Source organism: Lissotriton vulgaris, chromosome 8 (assembly GCF_964263255.1).
Source record: "Lissotriton vulgaris chromosome 8, aLisVul1.2, whole genome shotgun sequence".
NCBI classification, from domain to species: Eukaryota; Metazoa; Chordata; class Amphibia; order Caudata; family Salamandridae; genus Lissotriton; species Lissotriton vulgaris.
The window spans coordinates 110,212,835-110,234,547 of NC_141696.1; the positions used below are offsets into that span (position 1 = coordinate 110,212,835).

Consider the following 21,713-nt stretch of genomic DNA (forward strand, 5'->3'; position numbering starts at 1 on the left):
CCATCTACGACTTTTAATATATTTTCTAATCAAGTGAACACTTTAATGTGCAAGAAATCTCTCTGAAGAGGTGTTAAAGCCACAAGATCAATTATCTGTAAAAAGCTATAATAAATATATCACACTAAGAATAAAACTCTGAACGTTTTGATCCCAGTACCTAGGCTGAAAACACCAGCCCTTTCTTCTTTCTTCGTCTTTTGCTATCCTGTAGTCTCAAATGGAGTTCGAAATTCCAGATGTTCCGTCCAGTGTCCTTTTGCAATAATCACATAGTGTCAATTTCTCCTGAGGATTAAAAGGAACTGAGCAATATACACTTCAGTGACATTCAAAGAAATACGTAGGCCACCACCGCCCTCCCTCCATCCATCCATCCATTTTACTTAAGGTCACTTTTATGTGTTTTTCACTTGTCGTAGCTCATCATAAACTTGCAGGATTCAGCTGCAAGTCAGTCACTGCATCTCTCATTACAAAATTAGTGATTTCTGACTGCTACATTTGTTAGGTAACCATAGACATCAGAGGCAAGTACTTCTGAAACGTTACTTTCTTGCTGGGGCTACATATCACTTGAGCCAAGTGCCTTCTGTTCATTCTTGTAATTTTCCTCATTGTGTCAGTGTTTTGCATACTCTTTGTATATAAATATATCATCTTTTTTGCGTTCTCTCTGATAATGCAGTGTTCGAGGCATGTGGGCTGCTGAATTCATATCTGTGCATAGATCGCCGCCTAGTGTTGGGTCCGGATGATTGCACATTGTTGTCCTGGAAGAGTCTTCGAAGTATCACGAGATAGGTGGCTCCTCCCCTGGACTACAGTGCGCATGGGCATCGACTCCATCCTCAGATTGTTTTTTTCCGCCATTGGGTTCGGATGCCTTTGGTTCCCTCTTGTCGGAATCGATAGAAAAACTTTCCTTGAGACCAAAAGGTCTTTAGTCTTGCGTCGGTATTGTCTCGCGTTCGGCTTAACAACTTCTACTTCGGCTCCGCGCCGGGTTCTGTCCTTCCGCGTGCTTTCGGCGCGGAAGGCCTTGTGGACGCTCCAGACTCATCGACCATCCATCATGGACCGAAGTCCATTCAAAAGATGTCCGGTCTGTAACTCGAAGTACCCACACATCGACGTCCACCCGGTGTGCAACAAGTGTCTGTCGCGGGACCACGATGAGGCCAAGTGTATGGCCTGTGCGTGATTCAGGTCCAAGAAGACACTCAAGCTCCGACGAGCTGCGCGACTGGAGGCCCAGCAATCGGCTCCGGCGCCTACGGACATTTTCGATGCTGGGGATGTCGAGGAAGAATATATCCAGGACGTCTCGGAATCGAACCCCGCGTCGGACGTCGAAGAAGACTACGACGCTGATGCTGAGGTGTTCGAAAGCGAAGAAGTCGTCGAGGAGGTAGGAGACGACGACGGGGCCCTCGGGGCCATGGAGGATAGCTCGGACGAGGAGCTCCCTCAGTCAGACTCTGGGGCCGTGCCTATCTATAAAGCCCAGGTCGAGGGATCACCTTCGGGCCTTACCCAAGACCACAATGTGGGTTCCACGGCCCGCCTTCGGGCCCGGCCACGGACATTGTTACCGAGCCACTCCCGGTCAAAACGAAACCGAAAGTGAAAACTACGGTCTCGACCCCAGATACTGCGCAGGTGCAGGTATCGAAACCAAAAGTGCGCATCGCATTAGTCGGATCGAAGACTTCTGAGGCCTCGGCGCCGAAGAAACCAAAGATGGCTGTCGAGCCGAAAGGCCAAGTCGAGGGTGCCGAGCCGAAGACTACCGCGCCGAAGACTAAGGTGAAGGTGTTCGACACTGGCGCGTCGGCGCCGAAGACGATCGACGCCGGCAGGGTCCGGGTCGACCCGAAGAAGGCGGTCGACGATCCGAAGAAATCTCTCGGCGACCCGAAGAAGCGACCCGATGACCCAAAGGTCCTCTCAGCCCCGCTTCCACACGACAAGGCCAAGGGTGCTGCGCCACGTGAGTCGACTCCGAAAGTGACCTCGAAGGCCTCAACTCCGAAACCGTCCTCGAAGGACTCCGTCGAACCGGCACGTCCATCTGCCGCGTTCACGAAGACGGGTCACGGAATCCCTGCAGCGCATTAGGGACGGCGCCGCGGCGGTCGAGCCGAAGGACCCTCCGCCTCCCAAGCCTCTGGAGAAACCGGTTAAGGCGTCCACGCCGATCCTCTTCACCTTGCCGCCTAAGACGGCGCCGAAGGCTTTCGCCCGAGGCCGGGGGCCGGTGTGCTCGAGAAGGTCTCTTCGGCGCCGAAGGCGTCATTGGTGGTCCACGGCCCGCGGCCTCGACAACCATCGGAAGGGGAGCATCAGGAACATTTCATCGACGCCGAAACGGAGGAAAATCACCCCAGAACCCCAATTGGAGTCTTACAGAATCCCCCTCAAAAAGAAAATGGACTCTGCTGGTACCCCTGCCTTGGTGGAACCCCTTTCACCGCAAGCTCATGAGGTTTCGCCCACTTACTCCGATGTGGACGCTGGGGAGGGCGATGAGGAGGATGAATATAGCTATCCGGTCTACACAGACCCAGAAGATACACATGAGCCCTGGTCAGCTGGTGGTGACCCTGGGGATCCTCATTCAGGCCAAGACCCTCAACTTTTCTCTGCTAAGACTTCACCTACTGAGGACTCTGCTGCTTTCAATGCCCTCATTGAACGGGCCGCTGCCAATCACAATGTCCAGCTGCATGCTGACCCTGTGGATGTGGATTTCCTCTTTGACACCTTTTCTGTATCGGAAAAGACTGTAAAAACTCTGCCTATGCTGAAAGGTGTTTTGAAGCATGCTGCTGAGGTCTTCAAGGAACCTACCAGGGCGAGGGTCATCAACCCAAGGATTGACAAAAAATACAAAGCGGCACCTACTGATCCAACCTACATTAGAGGACAGTTGCCTCTGCACTCCCTTGTCGTCTCGAATGCCCGGAAGAGGGCCAATTCGCAGACTACGGGTGATGCTCCTCCCCCAGACAAAGAATCCAAGGTCTTTGAGGCTTCAGGGAAGAGGGTAGGAGCTCAGGCAGCCAACATATGGCGCATCTCAAACACACAGGCGCTTCTGGCGCGTTATGACAGGGCACACTACGATACACTAGAGACCCTTTTGCAACACCTGCCCGATCAATACAAAGAAGGGGCTGAGATGCTAATCCAAGAGGGGAAGCTGATCTCCAACGCTTCCATTAAGTGCGGTCTGGACGCAGCTGACACCGCTGCGCGAGCTATTAACACCAGTGTTATGCTTCGGAGACATGCCTGGCTACGAATCTCTGGTTTTAAGCCAGACATCCAAACCACCATCTTGAACCAAACGGTCAACCCAGATCACCTGTTTGGCCCAGAGGTTGACACCACCCTAGAGAAAATGAAGGACACTGACACTGCAAAATCCATGGGTGCCTTGCAGTCCCAGCAGTTTCGGGGTGGGTCCTTTCGTCGCTCCAATACTAGAGGCACCTCAAGGGGTCAGCTTTCACAGTCCGCGCAATTCTACAAGGGCAACACCCAGACTACTTATGCCAACAAGAGTCGTGGTGGATATCGCGGCAACAGCGCCAAAGGCAGAGGACGTGGCAACAACAGCTCCAGGTCCTCTACCACCAGCAAACAGTGACGCCTTGTCACTGCCCCCCGACCACCCAACACCGGTCGGGGGGAGACTCCAGCAGTTCCTGCCCGTCTGGAAGTCCATCACCACGGACAGGTGGGTCAGAAAGCGTATCCAATTCGGTTATTGTCTGGAGTTAACATCCTCTCCACCCAACATACCCCCAAGGCACCGTCCTATGTCGGACGAGCACTTGCACTTATTGCAGCAGGAAGTCAACGTCATGCTGCAAAAAGGGGCAATAGAGCTCATGCCTATGCAGGAAAGAGGCACAGGGGTTTACTCCCTGTACTTCCTGATTCCCAAAAAGGACGGATCCCTCAGGCCCATTCTAGACCTCAGGCCCCTCAACTTTTACATCCTGTCGGAGCACTTCCACATGCTGACCCTGCAGCAAGTGCTCCCGTTGCTCCGGCAGGGGGACTTTCTCGCAACTTTAGACCTAAAGGATGCGTACTTTCACATTCCACTACACCCTTCACACAGGAAATATCTCAAGTTCACCATCCAAAACCAGCACTACCAATTCAAGGTTTTGCCTTTCGGTGTCACCACGGCTCCCAGGGTGTTCACCAAGTGCCTGGCGACGGTGGCGGCACATCTAAGGAGACAAAACATCCACGTCTACCCTTATCTGGACGACTGGCTCATTCAAGCGAAGTCAGCCCAGCAGTGTGCCGCCCACGTGTCCCACACCATTCACCTCCTGCACGATCTGGGATTCTCACTGAATTACACGAAATCCCACCTCCAGCCCGCCCACATACGGCAGTATCTGGGTGCGACCATAGACACTCTGGCGGCCACAGCACAGCCGAATTCAGTGAGAGTCAGCAGCATTCAATCGCTGATCCAAAAATTCAGACCTCAACACTCGCTTCCAGCAAGAGTGTTCATGCAGTTGATAGGCATGATGGCCTCCTGCATCTCCATTGTCCCGCACCCGAGACTACATATGCGTCCGCTTCAGGAGTGCTTAGCACGTCAGTGGACTCAGGCTCACGGCCAATTGAAAGACCTAGTGTTGGTGAGCGGTCGGGCATACAACTCTCTGCATTGGTGGAATCCACGAAACCTTTGCAAGGGCCGACCGTTCCAGGAACCTGTGCCACAGATCATCCTGACGAGGGACGCTTCTCTCCAGGGATGGGGAGCGCATGTACTCCAATACACTGTGCAGGGACTAGGGACGCAACAGCAGAGGAATATGCACATCAATGTTCTGGAACTGATGGCGATCTTCATGGCACTAAAAGCCTTCAAAGTACACCTGTGCAACACGGTCGTGTTGATCCCGTCGGACAACATGACGGCAATGTACTACATTCAGAAGCAGGGAGGAACACACTCTCCGCAGCTGTCTCATCTGGCTCAGAGCATGTGGAAGTGGGCCATTCAGAGGAATATCTTCCTCATGGCAGAGCACCTCCCGGGCAAGGACAATCAGATGGCGGACCTGCTCAGCAGGCACAGCCACCAAATGCACGAGTGGGAGATACATCCATCAGTTCTCCAACCGTACTTCCGAAGGTGGGGTCATCCAGAGATCGACCTCTTCGCCACAAGGGAGAACGCAAAATGCCAAAGCTTCGCCGCCAGGTTCCCACACCCACAGTCGCAGGGCAATGCGATATGGATGAACTGGTCAGGCAAATTTGCGTACGCTTTTCCCCCAGCACCTCTGATACCGCTGGTGGCACGCAAGCTCAGGCAGCACTCGATGACTCTCATCCTGGTTGCTCCAACGTGGGCTCGCCAACCATGGTACACCACGTTTCTGGAACTGTCCGTGGTACCGCATCAAAGGCTACATCTCACACCCAGCCTTCTGACGCAGAGCCATGGCGACATTCAGCATCCAGATCCGCAACAGCTCAACCTGGCGATCTGGCTCCTGAAGTCCTAGAGTTTGGCTACCTGCACTTACCTTCCGACTGTATGGACATCATTCGGGAGGCAAGGAAGCCCACCACCAGAGCATGCTATGCGGTGAAATGGAAGCGGTTTGTCATTTATTGTGCAGACCACAACATTAACCCGCTGGATGCTTCCATTCAGAACATCATCTGTTACCTTTTCCATCTGTACAAGTGTAATCTGGCCTATGCTTCCATTCGCATTCATCTGTCTGCAATGGCCGCTTATCTCCAGAATAGGCAGCGCCTCTCCCTCTTCAGGGTGCCTGCCATTAAGGCTTTTCTGGAAGGGCTCAAACGAGTCATTCCTCCACAGACTCCACCAGCTCCGGAGTGGAACCTCAATGTGGTCCCTACCAGGCTGATGGGTCCTCCCTTTTAACCACTGCATTCCTGCGAGATTCAGTTCTTGACGTGGAAAGTGGCTTTCCTCATAGCAATTACATCGCTACGGAGGGTTAGTGAATTGCAAGCCCTAACAATCCTAGAGCCATTTATTCAAATTCATTCCAACATGGTAGTGCTTCGCACTAACCCGAAATTTCTTCCCAAGGTTGTGTCTCAATTCCATATCAACCAAACTATTGAACTACCTGTTTTCTTTCAAAATCCTGAGTCATTGGCGGAGCGGATGCTCCATACCCTTGACGTCAAAAGGGCCCTGATGTATTACATCGATAGGACCAAGGATTTTAGGAAAACTAAGCAACTCTTTGTCGCCTTTGCACCACACCACAAAGGTAACCCTATTTCCAAGGCTGGTATTGCTAGGTGGATCGTTAAATGTATCCAGATCTGCTATCTGAAAGCAAAACGCACTCTTACCATTCCACCAAGAGCCCACTCCACCAGAAAGTTGGGGGACTCTATGGCATTCCTTGGAAACATTCCTTTGGAAGACATATGTAGAGCAGCCACATGGTCTACCACACACACATTTACTAAGCATTACTGTGTTGATGTGCACTCCAAACAGCAGGCAGCTGTAGGGCAGGCTGTTCTCAAAACACTTTTCCAAACTGCTGCAGCTGGCACGGGCGGCCGCCGCTAATGGAGGGACTGCTATGTATTCTATGCACAGATATGAATTCAGCAGCCCACATGCCTCGAACCGAATATGCTACTTACCAGTATGCATCTGTTCTTGGCATGTAGGGCTGCTGACATTCATATCGCCCGCCCTCCTCCCCGGCGCCTGTAGCAGCTGCAGAATTCACATATACTTCTAGCATGGCCATCATTCACTGAGTTTCACTCCATCTTGGCCACAATGGCTAAAAACAATCTTGAGGATGGAGTCGATGCCCATGCGCACTGTAGTCCAGGGGAGGAGCCACCTATCTCGTGATACTTCGAAGACTCTTCCAGGACAACAATGTGCAATCATCCGGACCCAACACTAGGCGGCGATCTATGCACAGATATGAATGTCAGCAGCCCTACATGCCAAGAACAGATGCATACTGGTAAGTAGCATATTCGTTCTACTATTTTTGTTAATAAAAGGCAGAATCCTGACCTACCTCCTAGTCTCCTTATTGAAGTTCTTAAATGTAGCAATTGTAGTACTTCTCCCTGCATCATTTGTCACAGGTGCAAGTCTACAGTACATTATTTTTGTCGGTCGCTAGCTAACATCAACCATCCCAGCTCTGTAAGATGTCGATCTGAATATCGAGCATAGTATTTTTGTACATTAATGGTTCATGGCCCTAGGATATGCCTTTAGATAAACTATTACTGCCACTTAAACTCCACATAGCTCCATAACAGTGTTTCTTTCCTGTTTTACAGGCAGCGTGCCACCGCAGAAAAATATCACCTCGTGGATTGGTTCAAAGGGATTGGGCAAGACGCTAGATGAGATGACAGTCACCATCCCTCATGATATCTACGTGTTTGGAACTCAGGAAAACTCAGTCACCGACAAAGACTGGATTGACTTCTTGCGAGGGGTGCTGAAGGACTGCACTGAGATAGAGTATCGTTCGGTAAGGTTCTATCCTTTATAAACAAGTGGACTGAGACATCTGGTGCAATTATATATCTAAAGGGAACCCACTATCTTCTGAGAGAAAAACACAATTTTATAATGGACGTCTTTGCCTGTTGGGATGCTGTGATCTTGAAGGAAACCGTTAAAGGCTGTCATAGTAAAAGTCTTCTTGAGGAAACAACTGATGAAATGTTAATTTCTCTTTGTAATACCTGGCACCATTGGTGTGGGTTTCCCCTGTATTTTTACCTTTGCTTCCTGTGTTTTTGCTCTGTATTGGACTTCGTTTTTGCTGGTATAGATGTGTTATGCAATTTGCCACGGCTGTTCAGTGCCAAAATGCAAGTGCTCCCTTTCTAAAGTATCGCTATGGATTAGTGATTTCCTGATTGGCATATTTGATTTACTAGTCAGTACCTAGTACAGTGCACTGTGTTTGCCCAGGGCCTGTAAAACAAATGCTGCTAGTGGGCCTGCAGCACTGATTGTGCCACCCACATAAGCAGCCTGCAAATGTGACTCTGGTACTGCCATGTCAACCTGGTAAGTGCACCCACTTGCCAGGCCCTAACCTTCCTTTTTAGGTCGAGCTGACGGGGCATTCATGCGAAAGCATGAATGCTGTCAGCTCGACAACTAATGTTACCCGTATTTGTGAAAGTGGACAGCAATCAGACGCGCGCCTTTCCAATGTCAGATTTCACCTCGGGAGCGCGCTGCTTGCTGTGTGTGCAGTGTCAGTGTCAGTTTCGCTTTTCATTAGTTTCGTTTTCCCGAGGCTGGCTTTGAATGAACACGCTTGCTGTGACCATTATCTGTAATTCTGGCTTTTGAATAACATGCTCGCTGTTAGCATCATTTTTAAAGCAGGCTTTAAATTATTATTTGCAAGCTGCCTCGTAATGAACATGCTCATTATTTTTTATGAAGCTGTCTTTTCATTATTTTTGTGGCGCCATGGTTTTCTGCTGAGCACTATGCACGTATTATGTTTTTAAACGCTCCTATCCCTTTGAAAACACTTCTTTGCAGTGCTCTCATTTTAAAGTTATCAATAGGGCAAACTGCTTGTAGTTTTGATTCTTAGGAGCAACAACACAATCAATGCAGTGAAAACACTGAAGGCGAAAACTCCAAAGCCATTTCCCAAGTGCCATGTTTATAAGTTACATTTAACATCAGGTCAGAGTTCCTGTTGCCCTATTCTTCCCTTCGAGCACAAACAGACATCATTAAAACACTGGCTTGAAAGACAGCGTAACATGTAATCTGTACTCAAGACTTCAGGCGACATTACCGGGCATGCTTAACCTTGTGGCCGCACTACTACTGCTGGCAATGTGATTACAGTTCAGCATGTAACTACTCAATAATGCAAAGTAACGTGCACTTACAATTATATGCGACACCAGCCTCTTATACAGCACCCATTACTTCTGCAAACACCCTCGCATGTGCTCAAATAAACAATAAGTCCACAATAGTGAAAGCGTAACGCTGTTCGGTCCATATTCACTTGCACAGCATTATGTACAGCTTTTCTTGCGCTTCCCTCTCCGCTTCCAGCTACCATCACCCAGCCCCCCTCCCCCCCCTTTCCGCTGCCGCCCCCTGTCCGCTCCAAATTCACGCATTATTTACCGCTTTTCTTGCACTCGCTCTCTGCTTCCAACTACTATCATCCAGCCCCCCCCCACCCTGCTGCCACCCCCTAACCGCTAAATATTTACTTATAAAGCAATATTTACCGCTTTTCTTCCGCTTCGCTCTCCGCTTTTAGCTACCATCACCCAGCCCCCCCTCACCCCCCCTGCTGCCCACTGCCCTTCTTTCACTAGTTTCTATTTACACTCTTTATATTACTACACAACAAAGCTGCTCCTCTCTCCTCCCACCTCGTACTTTCTACGCGCCAAGCTGCGCACATCAAAATAACTGCGCAAATACGTTTAAATTATTGGATTGGCATAGTAGATTATTAGTATATAAAGGAACGTGCACTTACAATTAAATGCCACACCAGCCTTTTAGACAGCACCCATAATTTCTGCAAACACCCTCGCATTTGCTCAAACAAAACAATAACTCTACAATAGTGAAGGCCTCACCCCTGTCCGGTCCATATTCACTTGCATTACAGGTACGTAACAATAACAAAACAACATTTATTTCCCCCAAAAAGCTGCTTTTTCGTACTTTACTAATAACTTCCTGCGTCAACATTCGCATGCAACATGTCTTAAAGGCACCATTTTAAGTAAGTCGTACAATCTGCAATAACAACAGAGAACAAAACACACGTTTAAATATTCGCATTATTTTACTATTTACAGCTTCTTTAAAACGTTACACTACACTTCACGCATACAGCATTTCATGTGCGATACATAACAGTATATTACGCGTACAACACATATAGTATCACACACACTTCACATATAGCGTACAATGAGAGCTTCACATGTACAACATAACACTCAATATATACATAGAACGTGCTCAACTTACCAGCCACTAAACTTCTGTAAACACGTCTTCAACTTCTGCTTCTTTACATAGTTAGCAACATGCAAGCACAAACAGCTTACCAAAAATTAGACTCTGCCACGTGCTCTATCCTACGCCCATGTCCAAGGCACAGGGCGCATGCGCAATGCATACGCTTATGTGACGAACGGCTACCACTTTCAGTTTCAGCGTACTATTTGTTTTTTTGTTACCATTAATAATCGTATTTTTTACGTTATTAATTATTAAGCTTGAAAAAATAATGCAATATACTAAAAATCGGCAGTCATAGAAAATAATTATTTTAGCAATTACATTTAAATTAAATATTGAAATGCTGCATTTGTATTACAATGCTATTATATTACAATCTCAATGCACTCTGTACGTTCTTGCTTGCGCGCGGCACCTGCTTCTCAGATATCACCCCATAACTGCCGCAAACACGCTTACATTTGCCGAAACAAAAATACGAACTCCATAATAGCCCACGCCTGCCTCCTGTCCCTCTTAACATTCATTTGCATTGCACGATCTATCGCTTTTCTTCCCGCCTCGCTCTGCCCTACCAGCCACTATTACTCAGCATACTCTCTCACCTGCTGCTCAATGCCCTTTTCCAATTATTCTTTTTTACACGCTCCATACTACAGCACTACAAGCCCGCCCCTCTCTTTACTTCACCTATCACTTTGGAAACGCCGCACTGCGCAAATAAAAAAATAATGCAGTAATCTGTGTATATGTAAGGCATCACTATGTGTGTGTGATGCACTGCACTATGTATGTATATATATAATGCAGCACAACGTATATGTAAAACAACACAGTGTATGTATAAAGCAATGCAATGTGTATGTATGAAGCAGCACATATGTGTGTATACATGTGTAAAGCAGCATTGTGTGTGTGTGAAACAGCATAGTATAATTGTACAATAAGCAGCAATGTGTGTGTGTAAGTAAGTTAATATGTGTTTGTTTATAAGGCAACAATATATGTGGGTACAAAAGTGCTATGTGTGTCTGTGTATGTATAAGGCAGCACTATGTGTGTGTGAAATGTGGCAGTGTGTATGTAAGGCAGCATTGTGTGTATGTAAGACAGCATAGTGTATATATAAAGCAATGCAATATGTATGTATAGAGCAGCACAGTGTATGTGTGTACATGTGTAAAGCAGCATGGTGTGTAACACAGCACAATATAGTGTATGCAAGGCAGCACTGTGTATTTGTAAGGCAGTGCAATGTATATGTAAGGCAATACAATATGTATATGTGTGAGGAAGTGTATTATGTGTCTGTATGTTTATAAAGCAACAGTATGTGTATGTATAACAATGCAATGTGTATGTAAGGCAGCCAATGTGTATAAGGTAGTGCAGTGTATGTATAGCAGTGCAGTATATGTGTGAAAAAGCACAGTATGTGTATGTAAAGCAGTGCAGTATGCATAAGAGGCAACACAGTGTATGTGAGGCAGCATTGTATATGTGTTAAGTACCGCAGTGTGTGTATAAGCAGCCAATGTGTATAAGGTAGTACAGTGTATGTATAGCAGCAGTATATGTGTGAAACAGCACAGTATATGTATGTAAAGCAGTGCAGTATGTATAAGAGGCAACACAGTGTATATGAGGCAGCATTGTATATGTGTCAAATACCGCAGTGTGTGTATAAGAAGCCAATGTGTATAAGGTACTACAGTGTATGTATAGCAGCAGTATATGTGTGAAAAAGCACAGTATGTGTATGTAAAGCAGTGCAGTATGTATAAGAGGCAACACAGTGTATGTAAGGCATCATTGTATATGTGTCAAGCAGCGCAGTGTGTGTATAAACAAGCACAGTGTGTGTGTGGAGACAGCACAGTATATGTATGTTAAAAAGCATAATGTATATATGAAATAACACAGTGTGTGTATAAAAAAGTGCAATGTATGTATATGTAAGTTAACACAGTATATGTTTCTAAAGCAATACAGTATTTATGTATAAAGCAGCACCATGTGTATTAAACAGTGCAGTGTGTGTAAAGGAGTGCAGTGTCTATGTTTGTAACACAGCAATGTGTGTGTGTAAGGCAGCACATTATGTGTGTAATGCAATGCAGTGTATTTATATGTGAGGCAGTACAATATTTGTGTGTATATGAATAAAGTAGCATTATGTTGTCTAAATTAACGCAGTACATATCAATAATAACTAATAATTGCCGCACCACCTTTGCAAAATTTCACAAACTCGCCAACAACTTTAATATGCATATTACTTATTTAAACAAGTTACAAGATTTTCTTATTATTCATAATAGCACAACAACTAATTAACAGACAGACAACACATATTGCAATACAAATAATATAAATGTCACATTTGCAAAAGTTTGAACACGTGGCATTGTAAATAACACACCTATTACTTTAATTATTTGAAAACTAATAACATAAATAAAAGCTTCGCCATTTACAATGCCAATAGCTCAAACTTTCCTAATGCGGGACCTATTGCATTGCAAATGCTTGTTCTTACATGTTAGTCACCCCTAAGATAGGCCCAAGGTACCCCTGTGGGCAGGGTGTAATGAATGTGAAAGGGAGGACATGCACTGATGTGTGTGGCATGTCCTGATAATGAATTACTGCCAATTTCGTTTTTCACTATTGCAAGGCTACCTGTTCCCATAGGATAAAATGGGCAGTTTGCCTATAACATCTTATAAACATAACTACCCCTGGGAACAAGGTAGGAAAATAAAGTTTAGTATGCCTGAACTCAGATTGTTAAACTGCATCTTTTAGTGTAGGTGATTTTTACAATCTGTGTTTGAAAATACCACTTTTACAAAGTAGATATTTTTTTGCTTAGCCATCCAGTGTATTGACCGTCTGGCTTTGGAGTAACAGGGGCTGGGAATAATCAGTGGCTCCAGAGCGTCTGGATGAGTCAGGGCTGGGCTGAACAGACCTGGGCTGCATTTAGAGTAGGGGGAGGAGATTTCCTTTTACCTGAATGGGCCTGGTCTGCCTGACACAATGCTGTCTCCACCTCCTGCCAGGAAGTTGCACCAGAGAGGACACAACTGGTTTTGACTGAACACAGGGATTCTCTGCCACCAGAGAACAAAGGATTTTGCTGTATAAAAAGAGAGGCCCAGACGTCAGACTTTTAGATCACTTCTGGGAAATCAAGAGGAACCTTTGCAAAGGAGAAGAGCTGGAGAAACTGGAGGAGGAGTACTGCCCCTTTGCTGTGTGCTGTCTGGGGTTGGCCTGCAGTGGCTGTTTCTGGCAAGGAAATGAAAAGGACTTTGCTGTCTGCTGTGTCCCCTGCTTGAAGAAGATCTCCAAGGGGTTGCAGTGGAGCTTGCCCCTGTTCACAAGGTCTGAGAAACATCAAAGACCTCACCAAGCTTCCGGCCACCGTCTCTGGAACCACTGGATTCAGTTGCTTGGAGAAGAAAAGGGTAACCGACCCTGTCACCGAGTCCGACGCAGGATTCCATGTCTTGAAAGCATCATAGAGAGCACCGCCTCGTTTCGCAACGCAACCTTGGTCTCACCGACTCTGTCAACGAGCCGCTGCTTGCACCGTGTCCTGTAGATATCGCACTCTGCAATGCTTTGCTACATGCTGCACTGACATAATCAACTCCGTCGCTGCCCGACTCGAACATCAACCGACTCCGTTGCTGCTTCGTGACCTGCCAGCACTGCATCGAGCATCGTCTCCCCCTGCAACGCAAGCTTTGGTATCACCAACTCCATCAACGAGCCGCTGCCTGTACTGATTCATGAGGACACCGCCCGCTGCAATGCTTCCATCTCACATCGCAACCGCAACGGTTTCCCCGGACCAGCTCGAACCATCATGTCGGCCGCAACAACAAAAGGTACTGTCTCCGAGTCTGTCGGCGCTTCAGCTATCCCGTATCGACACGGTTGGCTGGAATTCTTAGCCTCTGTCGAATTGAGTATTGTGGTAGCCCCGGACAGAGTTTCCGAGACAGAGGAACTATATCTTAAAGTTTTTCCTGCAATTTAAATTTTGCACAGTAACAATTTTTTTTTTTCAAAATCTTTATTGAAATTTAAGGCATAAGTTGTATTCACAAGCTTACATTCGAACTTTCATCTCAGACTCACATATCCATACGGAGTATATCCATAGTGTCTACTGCTTGATCTTGTATATAGCTAGCCGGTTTCAAACAGTAAGAAGTAGTAACGTAACCGTGTATGCATACATCACTTCTCGTAGTACATTTTAAAGGCCTTCTGTGTTGTACAGTACATTATTTTAACCATCAGAACATTAAATCTTAAAACTAAAAAGAGTCATCACATTTAAGTAGTCTTTTCACGTACACACCGACTTCCAGCCACTCCACCTGCTTCATGTTAGGCAGCTCGGTAAATCCGTATTTGAACGTTGCCCTGTCTGGTTCAGTAATTGTAGCAAACCACCACCCAGCTATCTATTCATCGTCCCCATCAGAGTCCAAGTCTTCTTCTTCCGGTAAGGGTTCACAAATTTCTCCTCTATAAATATTCCATGCTGTCCATACCTTATTCCATTTTCGGGGGCATGCCCTGAGCACATACACCGCCCTTTCTGTAACCATCAGCATGTCCATGTTTTTACTCCACCTAGTAGCTGTAGGCAGTTCCTGTGCCCCCCATTTTTGCGCAATGTCTCGTTTAGCTACCATCATGGCCAGGGTAGCCCATATATGACCATATCTATCCAGATCATTGGGGTCCCAGATGTTCAATAAGCATTTGCGAGGGTCTGGCAGAACGGAGATCTTACGCGTTTGTGAAACAGTGCGCACAACCTGTCTCCAGAATTCCTGTATGCGCGGGCAATCCCAGAGTGTATGGTACAGTGTTCCCTCCTCCCCGCATCCTCGAAGACAAAAGGGATGTGGTGCCCTATGTATTTTGTGAAGCAAGGTCCTAGTGTAGTAAATGCGATGTAAAATTTTAAGTTGCACTAATCTGAATTTTGCTGAGATACCTACTTCTCTTGGTGATGCTAGTGCTTCGTTCCACTCTGACTCAGTGACCTCACCTATTTCTCCCACCCATTTTTCTCGTAGTTTTATTGTAGGGTCCCCTAGGTTGTTTATCAGTTTTTTATATGTGAGGGAGGTCGCGCTTTGTTGCATATAATCCGTCAACAGCCTATCCTCCAGTGGTGAGGACTCTGGTATATCAGTGCCTACTGGGATCGCCTGGAGCAGTGCGTGTCTTATTTGCACATATCTAAACGTCTCTGTCGGGCCCAGGCCATATTGTTGTTGGAGCTGCGGAAATGCGACCACCGTGTCTTTGTCCCATAACTCCCCAGCTGTGGAGATTCCTATACAGTCCCATTGCGTAAATCCCTTACTAGACCGTAGGTTCCCTAATGTCTTGGTGTCCCATAGTGGTGTTAGTTTGGTGATTTTCCCCTTCCAACCTAGTCGTGTTTGTGCTATGTGCCACACGGCCGCTGTGTGTTGCGTCGGTCCCAGCCGTTTCTTAACTTGCGATTTGTTATATAGTACTGAGAGCATACAGTCCGTCCCTAGCTGTGACCAATCCGCTCTATATGCTGGGTCACTTCTTGGAGTGTGTATCCATTGGTTTATTATTTTAAGATGGGCTGCCCAGTTGAACAGCTGTATGTTCGGCAATGCTATACCTCCCTCATACCAACTCTTAGTCATCTTATCATATGCTATATGTGCCGGGCCATTATTCCAGAGGAGGTTTGTGACCAGAGCTGCGACCTGCTTGAAGTATCGCGGTGCAATAGGATACAGGGTGTTTTCCAATACATATAGGAATCTGGGTAGTGCCATCATTTTATAAAGGGCTGCACGCCCGAGGAGGGTCAGTGGTAAGGTCGCCCAGTGTTTAACATCAGCACGAAGATGTTCCATAGGCGGCTTCAAGTTTTTGTCTAAGAAGTATGCTGCACTCTTTGTAATAACAATGCCTAAATATTTAAAGGAGTTCGGGGCCATTGCAAGGGGGCAATCCGATGGTAGCACCGGATCCGGACCCTTTAGAGTGTATATCACCGACTTGGACCAGTTCAGGGTATAGCCCGACGACTTCCCATGTGTGTTACAGAGATTTAACAATGCTGGGATCCCATTTTCAGGCTCAACCATATAAATCAGCATATCATCCGCATATAGGGATATTTTATCTTCCCACCCATCCTCCCATTTGATTCCTTTGAGTAACGGTGTTGTTCTGATTAGGATTGCTAAGGGTTCTAGTACCAGGGCAAAAAGCAGGGGTGACAGAGAGCATCCCTGCCTCGTCCCCCTTCCCAGCGGGAACGTCTGCGAGACGTGACCATTAGCTACCACTTGTGCCACCGGCTTCGTATAGAGTAGTCGTATCCATGCTATGTATTTCGGTCCAAAGCCCATACGTGCCAATACGGCAAATAGATATTCCCACTCTACTAGATCAAAAGCCATTTTGGCATCAAGGTAGAGAATCACTGCTTTTTCCGAGAGAAGGTGTGCTCGTGCCAACACCCCATGTACCCGCCTGAGATTCAATGCTGTACTCCTGTGAGGCATAAAGCCCGACTGATCAGGGTGGATCAGTGTCTGCAGGTGTTGTACCAGACGGTTGGCTAGTAGTTTTGCCAGAACCTTGGCCTCCACGTTAAGTAGGGAAATGGGGCGATACGAGGAGCAATCAGACGGAGGTTTACCCGGCTTTGGTATGGCTACAATCGTTGCGGTGCGCTGGTCTAGCGGCAGTTCTGCCTTTTCCAGGCTCTCCGTGTACATTTCCAGTAATGGTTTACTGAGAGTGTCGGCCATCGATTTATACCATTCTATGGGTATTCCATTGGGCCCTAACGCTTTTCCTGATTGTAGCGCCTGAATCGCCTGTTGAATTTCATCTTCTGTCGGGTCGGCCTCTAGCTCTTGCATTGCCCCCTGTGGGAGCCTGGGGATTTCAATATTCTCAAGCGAGCTTAACGCCGCCTGAGCAGTGACTTCCTGCTCTGGGGTATATATCTCTCGGAAGTGGCGTGCCAGGGTGCACACTATTTCTTCTGGATGTGTCTGCAACTGTCCGTCATGTGAGTGCAGCCTCTGTATACCTCTATTACTACCCCCTCTCTTATCTAACCACGCCAGCATTTTCCCTGCCTTGTCGCCTACATCATATATTCTATATGCTGTGCTTGTGAGATATCCTTGGACTGTCGTTTTAAGGTGGGCTTGGTATTGTCGCTGCCGTAGTTGTAATAGATGCGCTGCTTCCGGTGTGGGATCTGCCATGTGGGTGTTGTTCGCGTTGTGGAGTGTCAGCTCGAGCTCAGTGAGCTCTCGCCGTGACTCTCTTTTGTGCCCTGGAATTGCTGCTATCGCTTCTCCCCGCAGGACGTTTTGTACGCTTCCCACAAGACCGAGGGAGAGGACACTGAGCCCGCGTTTTCCTCGAAATAGTGTGTGGTCACTAATTTAAGGTCTTTCCTGATCTTGGGGATTTTTAAGTAGTTCGGGTATAGTGGATAAATTCTGGCTCGCTTCTTCTCTTTGGTGGTGAGTGACAGGGATATTGGTGAATGGTCAGATATGCCTCTCGGCAGGATTTCTATTTTATCTACTTTCCCCATTCCCACCCCTAGGAACAAGAAATAGTCAATACGTGACAGGCTATTGTGTACAGCGGAGTAGTATGTGTATTGTGTCGCTGTGGGGTTTAGCTGTCTCCATACGTCTGTAATGCCCATTGCCTCTAGAAATCCTGGGAGCGTTGCAGTGCCCCGAGGACGTTCTCTAATGGGATATGTGTCCAGTGTCCAGTGTTGGGTCCACTATTGCATTGAGGTCCCCTCCTATGATTGTGTCGCCTTCCGGGAGGTCCAGAAGGAATCTACCCAGGGCAGGCAAAGCAACAGATTGGGGTGCCGGGGGGATGTAAACGGAAACCACGTTGAGGGGTTTCCCTTCCCATTGGCCATGTAGTGCTGCGAACCGACCCTGATCATCCGTCTTGCGGTGTTCTACTATAAAGGGTGACGTCTTTTTCATGAGTATCCCCGCCCCCCGGGAGCCTGTCGTGAATTCAAAATGTACTGCCATCACGTATCCGCGTCTGTCAAGTGCCTTACATGTTGTTCCCGTGAGGTGCGTCTCCTGGACTAGTACTAGGTCGGGGCCCTGGCGTTTAATTGCTTGCAGAACCAACCCCCTCTTTATTTTATCTCCTAATCCTCTGATGTTCCAAGTAAGCATGCGCAGGGGAGGCACCTCAACTGTCGTAGGCGCGCCCTCAGTGGGTGCAGTGTGTAACCGTTGGGCCATTGGATTGGTTGGGTAGTGTTCTAGCTGCCATGTTACAGGCTTCAGTGTGTATATAGCGTTCTATGTTGAGGTGTAGGAATAGCTCGTTAGTCGGTGCGCTCGTGTACCATGTGGCGTGAGGGATGACTAACAATACTAACATTAACTTCAAAACGTTGTCTCCCTCCCTGCTCCCCTGCTCCACGGACTTACCCCCGCCCGCTTCCCCAACTTGGCAGAGTGCTTCGCATAGTTAAAAATACTTGCTCGCTGGGGAAAGGACTGCTCCGGAGACAACTGCCTCTCTTCCTCCCCGTGGTCGCCATCCACCTAGTATCCAGGGCGTTCTGTCAGGCCTTTGGTATAAATGTTATCTCACACCAGGTGTCTATTGTTCGTCATCCGAGGCCTGGACAGTATTGTCTCTTACTGGGGATCTGTCTTCTGGTCCGCGTCCTGACGCTTGGGAGCTTGTGCAGCTGTTTGGTTCCTGGTTCCTGTGTGTTCTGTGTGTCCCACGCGGCGGCTCTACTGGTCTCCAGCCGTCCAGCCAATCTCGAGCGACCTCAGGGGTATCAAAGAACCAGGTTTTGTTGTTTGCCACTACACGCAGTCTTGCCGGGAACAGCATGGAGTACGGAAGTTCTCTCGATCTGAGTTCTTTCCTAATGTCCAGAAACGTTCTCCTACGACGAGCAACTTCGGCCGTGTAATCCGGAAAGAAGGCCAGTGTGGAATTTTGGATTTTAATTGGTGGTGCCACTCGCGCCGCCTGCAGGAAGGCGTCTCGATCTCTGAAGTTGAACAGTCGAGCCAGGATCGGTCGCGGCGCTGCACCCAGTTTCGGTCTGCCTCCCGGGACCCGGTGGGCCCTTTCGACGGAGAAGAAGGTGGATAGGCCCTTGGGTTTAAGTTCTTTCTGTATCAACTCCTCCACATAGAGGTCCATTGCTCTCAAACCTTCTGATTCTGGAACCCCAAGGATCCTTACGTTGTTCCGTCTGGAGCGCCCTTCTTGGTCGTCCAACCGTTCTCGCAGTGCCTTATTTTCCGCAGCTATCTTCTCCACCGTTGCCTGGAGTTCAGAGACATCCTCGACCAGGGATTTCGTCACAACCTCCATAGAGCTTACTTTTCCGGACATTTATGGAAGTCCGCCCTGATAAGTGTGATCTCGGTTGATATTGACCCTACCGTCGCTTGGACTTGCGTCAGGGCTTTCATCACGTCGTCCAGTGTGGCCTGCTTGCTGCCTGCTTCCTCTGCTGACTTGCCTGCCGGAGATTTCCCGTCCGCGGAAGGAGAGGCATTCTTGTTGCATGCAAATCTGTCAATTCTGGTTTGGGTAGTGTTGCTCTTACTCCCCCTGCCCGACATTTTTGCCGCTGCCAGTGGATCGATGAATGGTCGATGTCCCCGAGGTCTTCCGCGGCTTTCAACTGTCTCTCACCGGGTTCAACAGTGTTGTGCCATTAGCTGCGCCCACTGAGTTAGCGGTCACTGGCTGCGCCCTCTGAGTTAACGGCGTCGCTCCAATGGTGCAGCTGCGACCAAGTCCCGGCTTGTGCAGGGGGAGGGGGGCGGGGGGTTGGTTTAAGCCCTCCTTCCCGTTGTATTTTCCTGGCCGTAGGTTTTATCCGTGTCAGTTTTGTGAGGTTCCCTCTGCCCCACACGCCTCCCAGATTCAGTGTCGATTTAGCGCTTGCCCCTTTGTGCCCCTCAGTATAGTTCACCAGTCACCAGGCTGTTTATGTGTTCATTATGCCTTTACTTATCCCTGCTCCAATATTTCTGTCTTTATGATGTAGCCGAGTGAGTTTCCGGGTGTCAGGGCTCTTGTGCAACCGGCAGTCAGGCTGTGACATGTGTATCAAGATTATGTCCGTGTTGGGCGTCCTCCGCACTGCACCAAGATGGCGGCCCGCCGGTATTGTTATGCCTCTATCACCGCCTGGCTCCTTTCTCATGCAGGGCTGTGATTTGCAAGGCTCCAGACACTTTGGCCCAATGCGCTACTTGATGCAGCTCCCCGGCACCTCCCGCTGTCCTACCTCGGCTGCGGGAGGATTTCTATCACCGGGGGCCGATTTACTGTACCAATATGGCTGCCCACCGGATTCAGCTCTCTTCGTGTTTCTCCTCGCCGCCCGCAGTCCGGCTTTTTTTCAAGAAGTGTCCCGGTGCGACTCTCTGCACTTATAGGCGCCCCCACCGTTGCGGTGATGTCTACTGCCGCCGTCGGCGCACCTCTTCCGTATCTCTCCTGCGCTCCCTCTTGGACGGGTGCTTCCGGCGTCTCTCGCCCGGGTCCCTGGCACTTCCTGTCCGTCTCTGCTGTACGCCAGCCACTGGTGTCCACTGCTTTTCTAGGCCGCCAGGTCCGTCGTCTCTATCTTGGGTTCCCGGTGTTCAATCTGCACCGGAGTCACGGCCGTCCGTCCCGCCCGGTCCCAGGTTTCAGGTCCTCTCCACAGAGGTCATGTGAAGTACGGATTTGTGTCCGGATCGTTGAAGAGGCCGCGTTGTCACTGGAGCTCTTCCCTTATGCTGCCGCCATGCTCGGCTGCAAGCCACGCCCCCCCCACAGTAACTATTTTTAAGTGTATTGTATGTTGGATTGTTGTCGTTTTTGGTCTTGTTGGTTTAGATAAAGTTTGCTTATTTTTCTAAACTGGTGTGGTGTCCATTTGTAGTGATTTTACTGTATGCATGCACAAATGCTTTACCCACTGCCTCTGAGATAAGCCTGTCTGCTTGGGCCAAGCTACCAAGGGGGTGAGCGGGGTTATTTTAGAAGTGTATCCCCTTACCCTGACTAGGAAGAAGGGTCCCTAATTGGACAAAGGTTCAAACCTCTGCCAACTAGAGACCCCCATTTCTTACACTTTTCCTCATCAATAATTATTAAAACTGTAATGTCCTTCCTGGATGCTGGATCCTAGAACAAATTAAAATATATACATTTATGCATGGAGCTTTTTAGTAGAAAAATGTGCTTGCCTATAAAAGCCAAACAATTAGCCAAGTTTCATTTATTTTCTTCTTTTATAAAGCAGCTAATTAAAAGGATTTAGTCACTAATTTAATACATGGGGAATAGAAACATTGTTCACAAACCTACCATTTTAAGGAAAAGGAAGTAAATTCTGGGCATTCTAGCAGCTAAGCTGCCATAGAAATGAAACACTGGTACTCTGTGTTTAAGGAATCACCCTTCCAACTTTGTGTTCATCATGTCCCACGGGTAACAGTTAAGCCAGTTTTTTTTCTCTAGATCTTGGAAATACAATCCAGGAGTATGAGCGATGCCTTTTTTCCCTTATATTGGAGAC

General features: G+C 48.0%; 1 protein-coding gene across 2 annotated transcripts in view; it reads left to right on the forward strand.

Moving 5' to 3' along the window:
- Window positions 1-21,713, forward strand: part of INPPL1 (inositol polyphosphate phosphatase like 1) — a 915,229-nt gene that overhangs the window by 568,746 nt on the left and 324,770 nt on the right. For both annotated transcript variants that reach the window (XM_086933779.1, XM_086933780.1), the window contains one exon: window positions 7,360-7,556. In XM_086933779.1, the coding sequence (XP_086789905.1) occupies window positions 7,360-7,556 (197 nt within the window). The remainder of the gene's footprint in view (window positions 1-7,359; window positions 7,557-21,713) is intronic.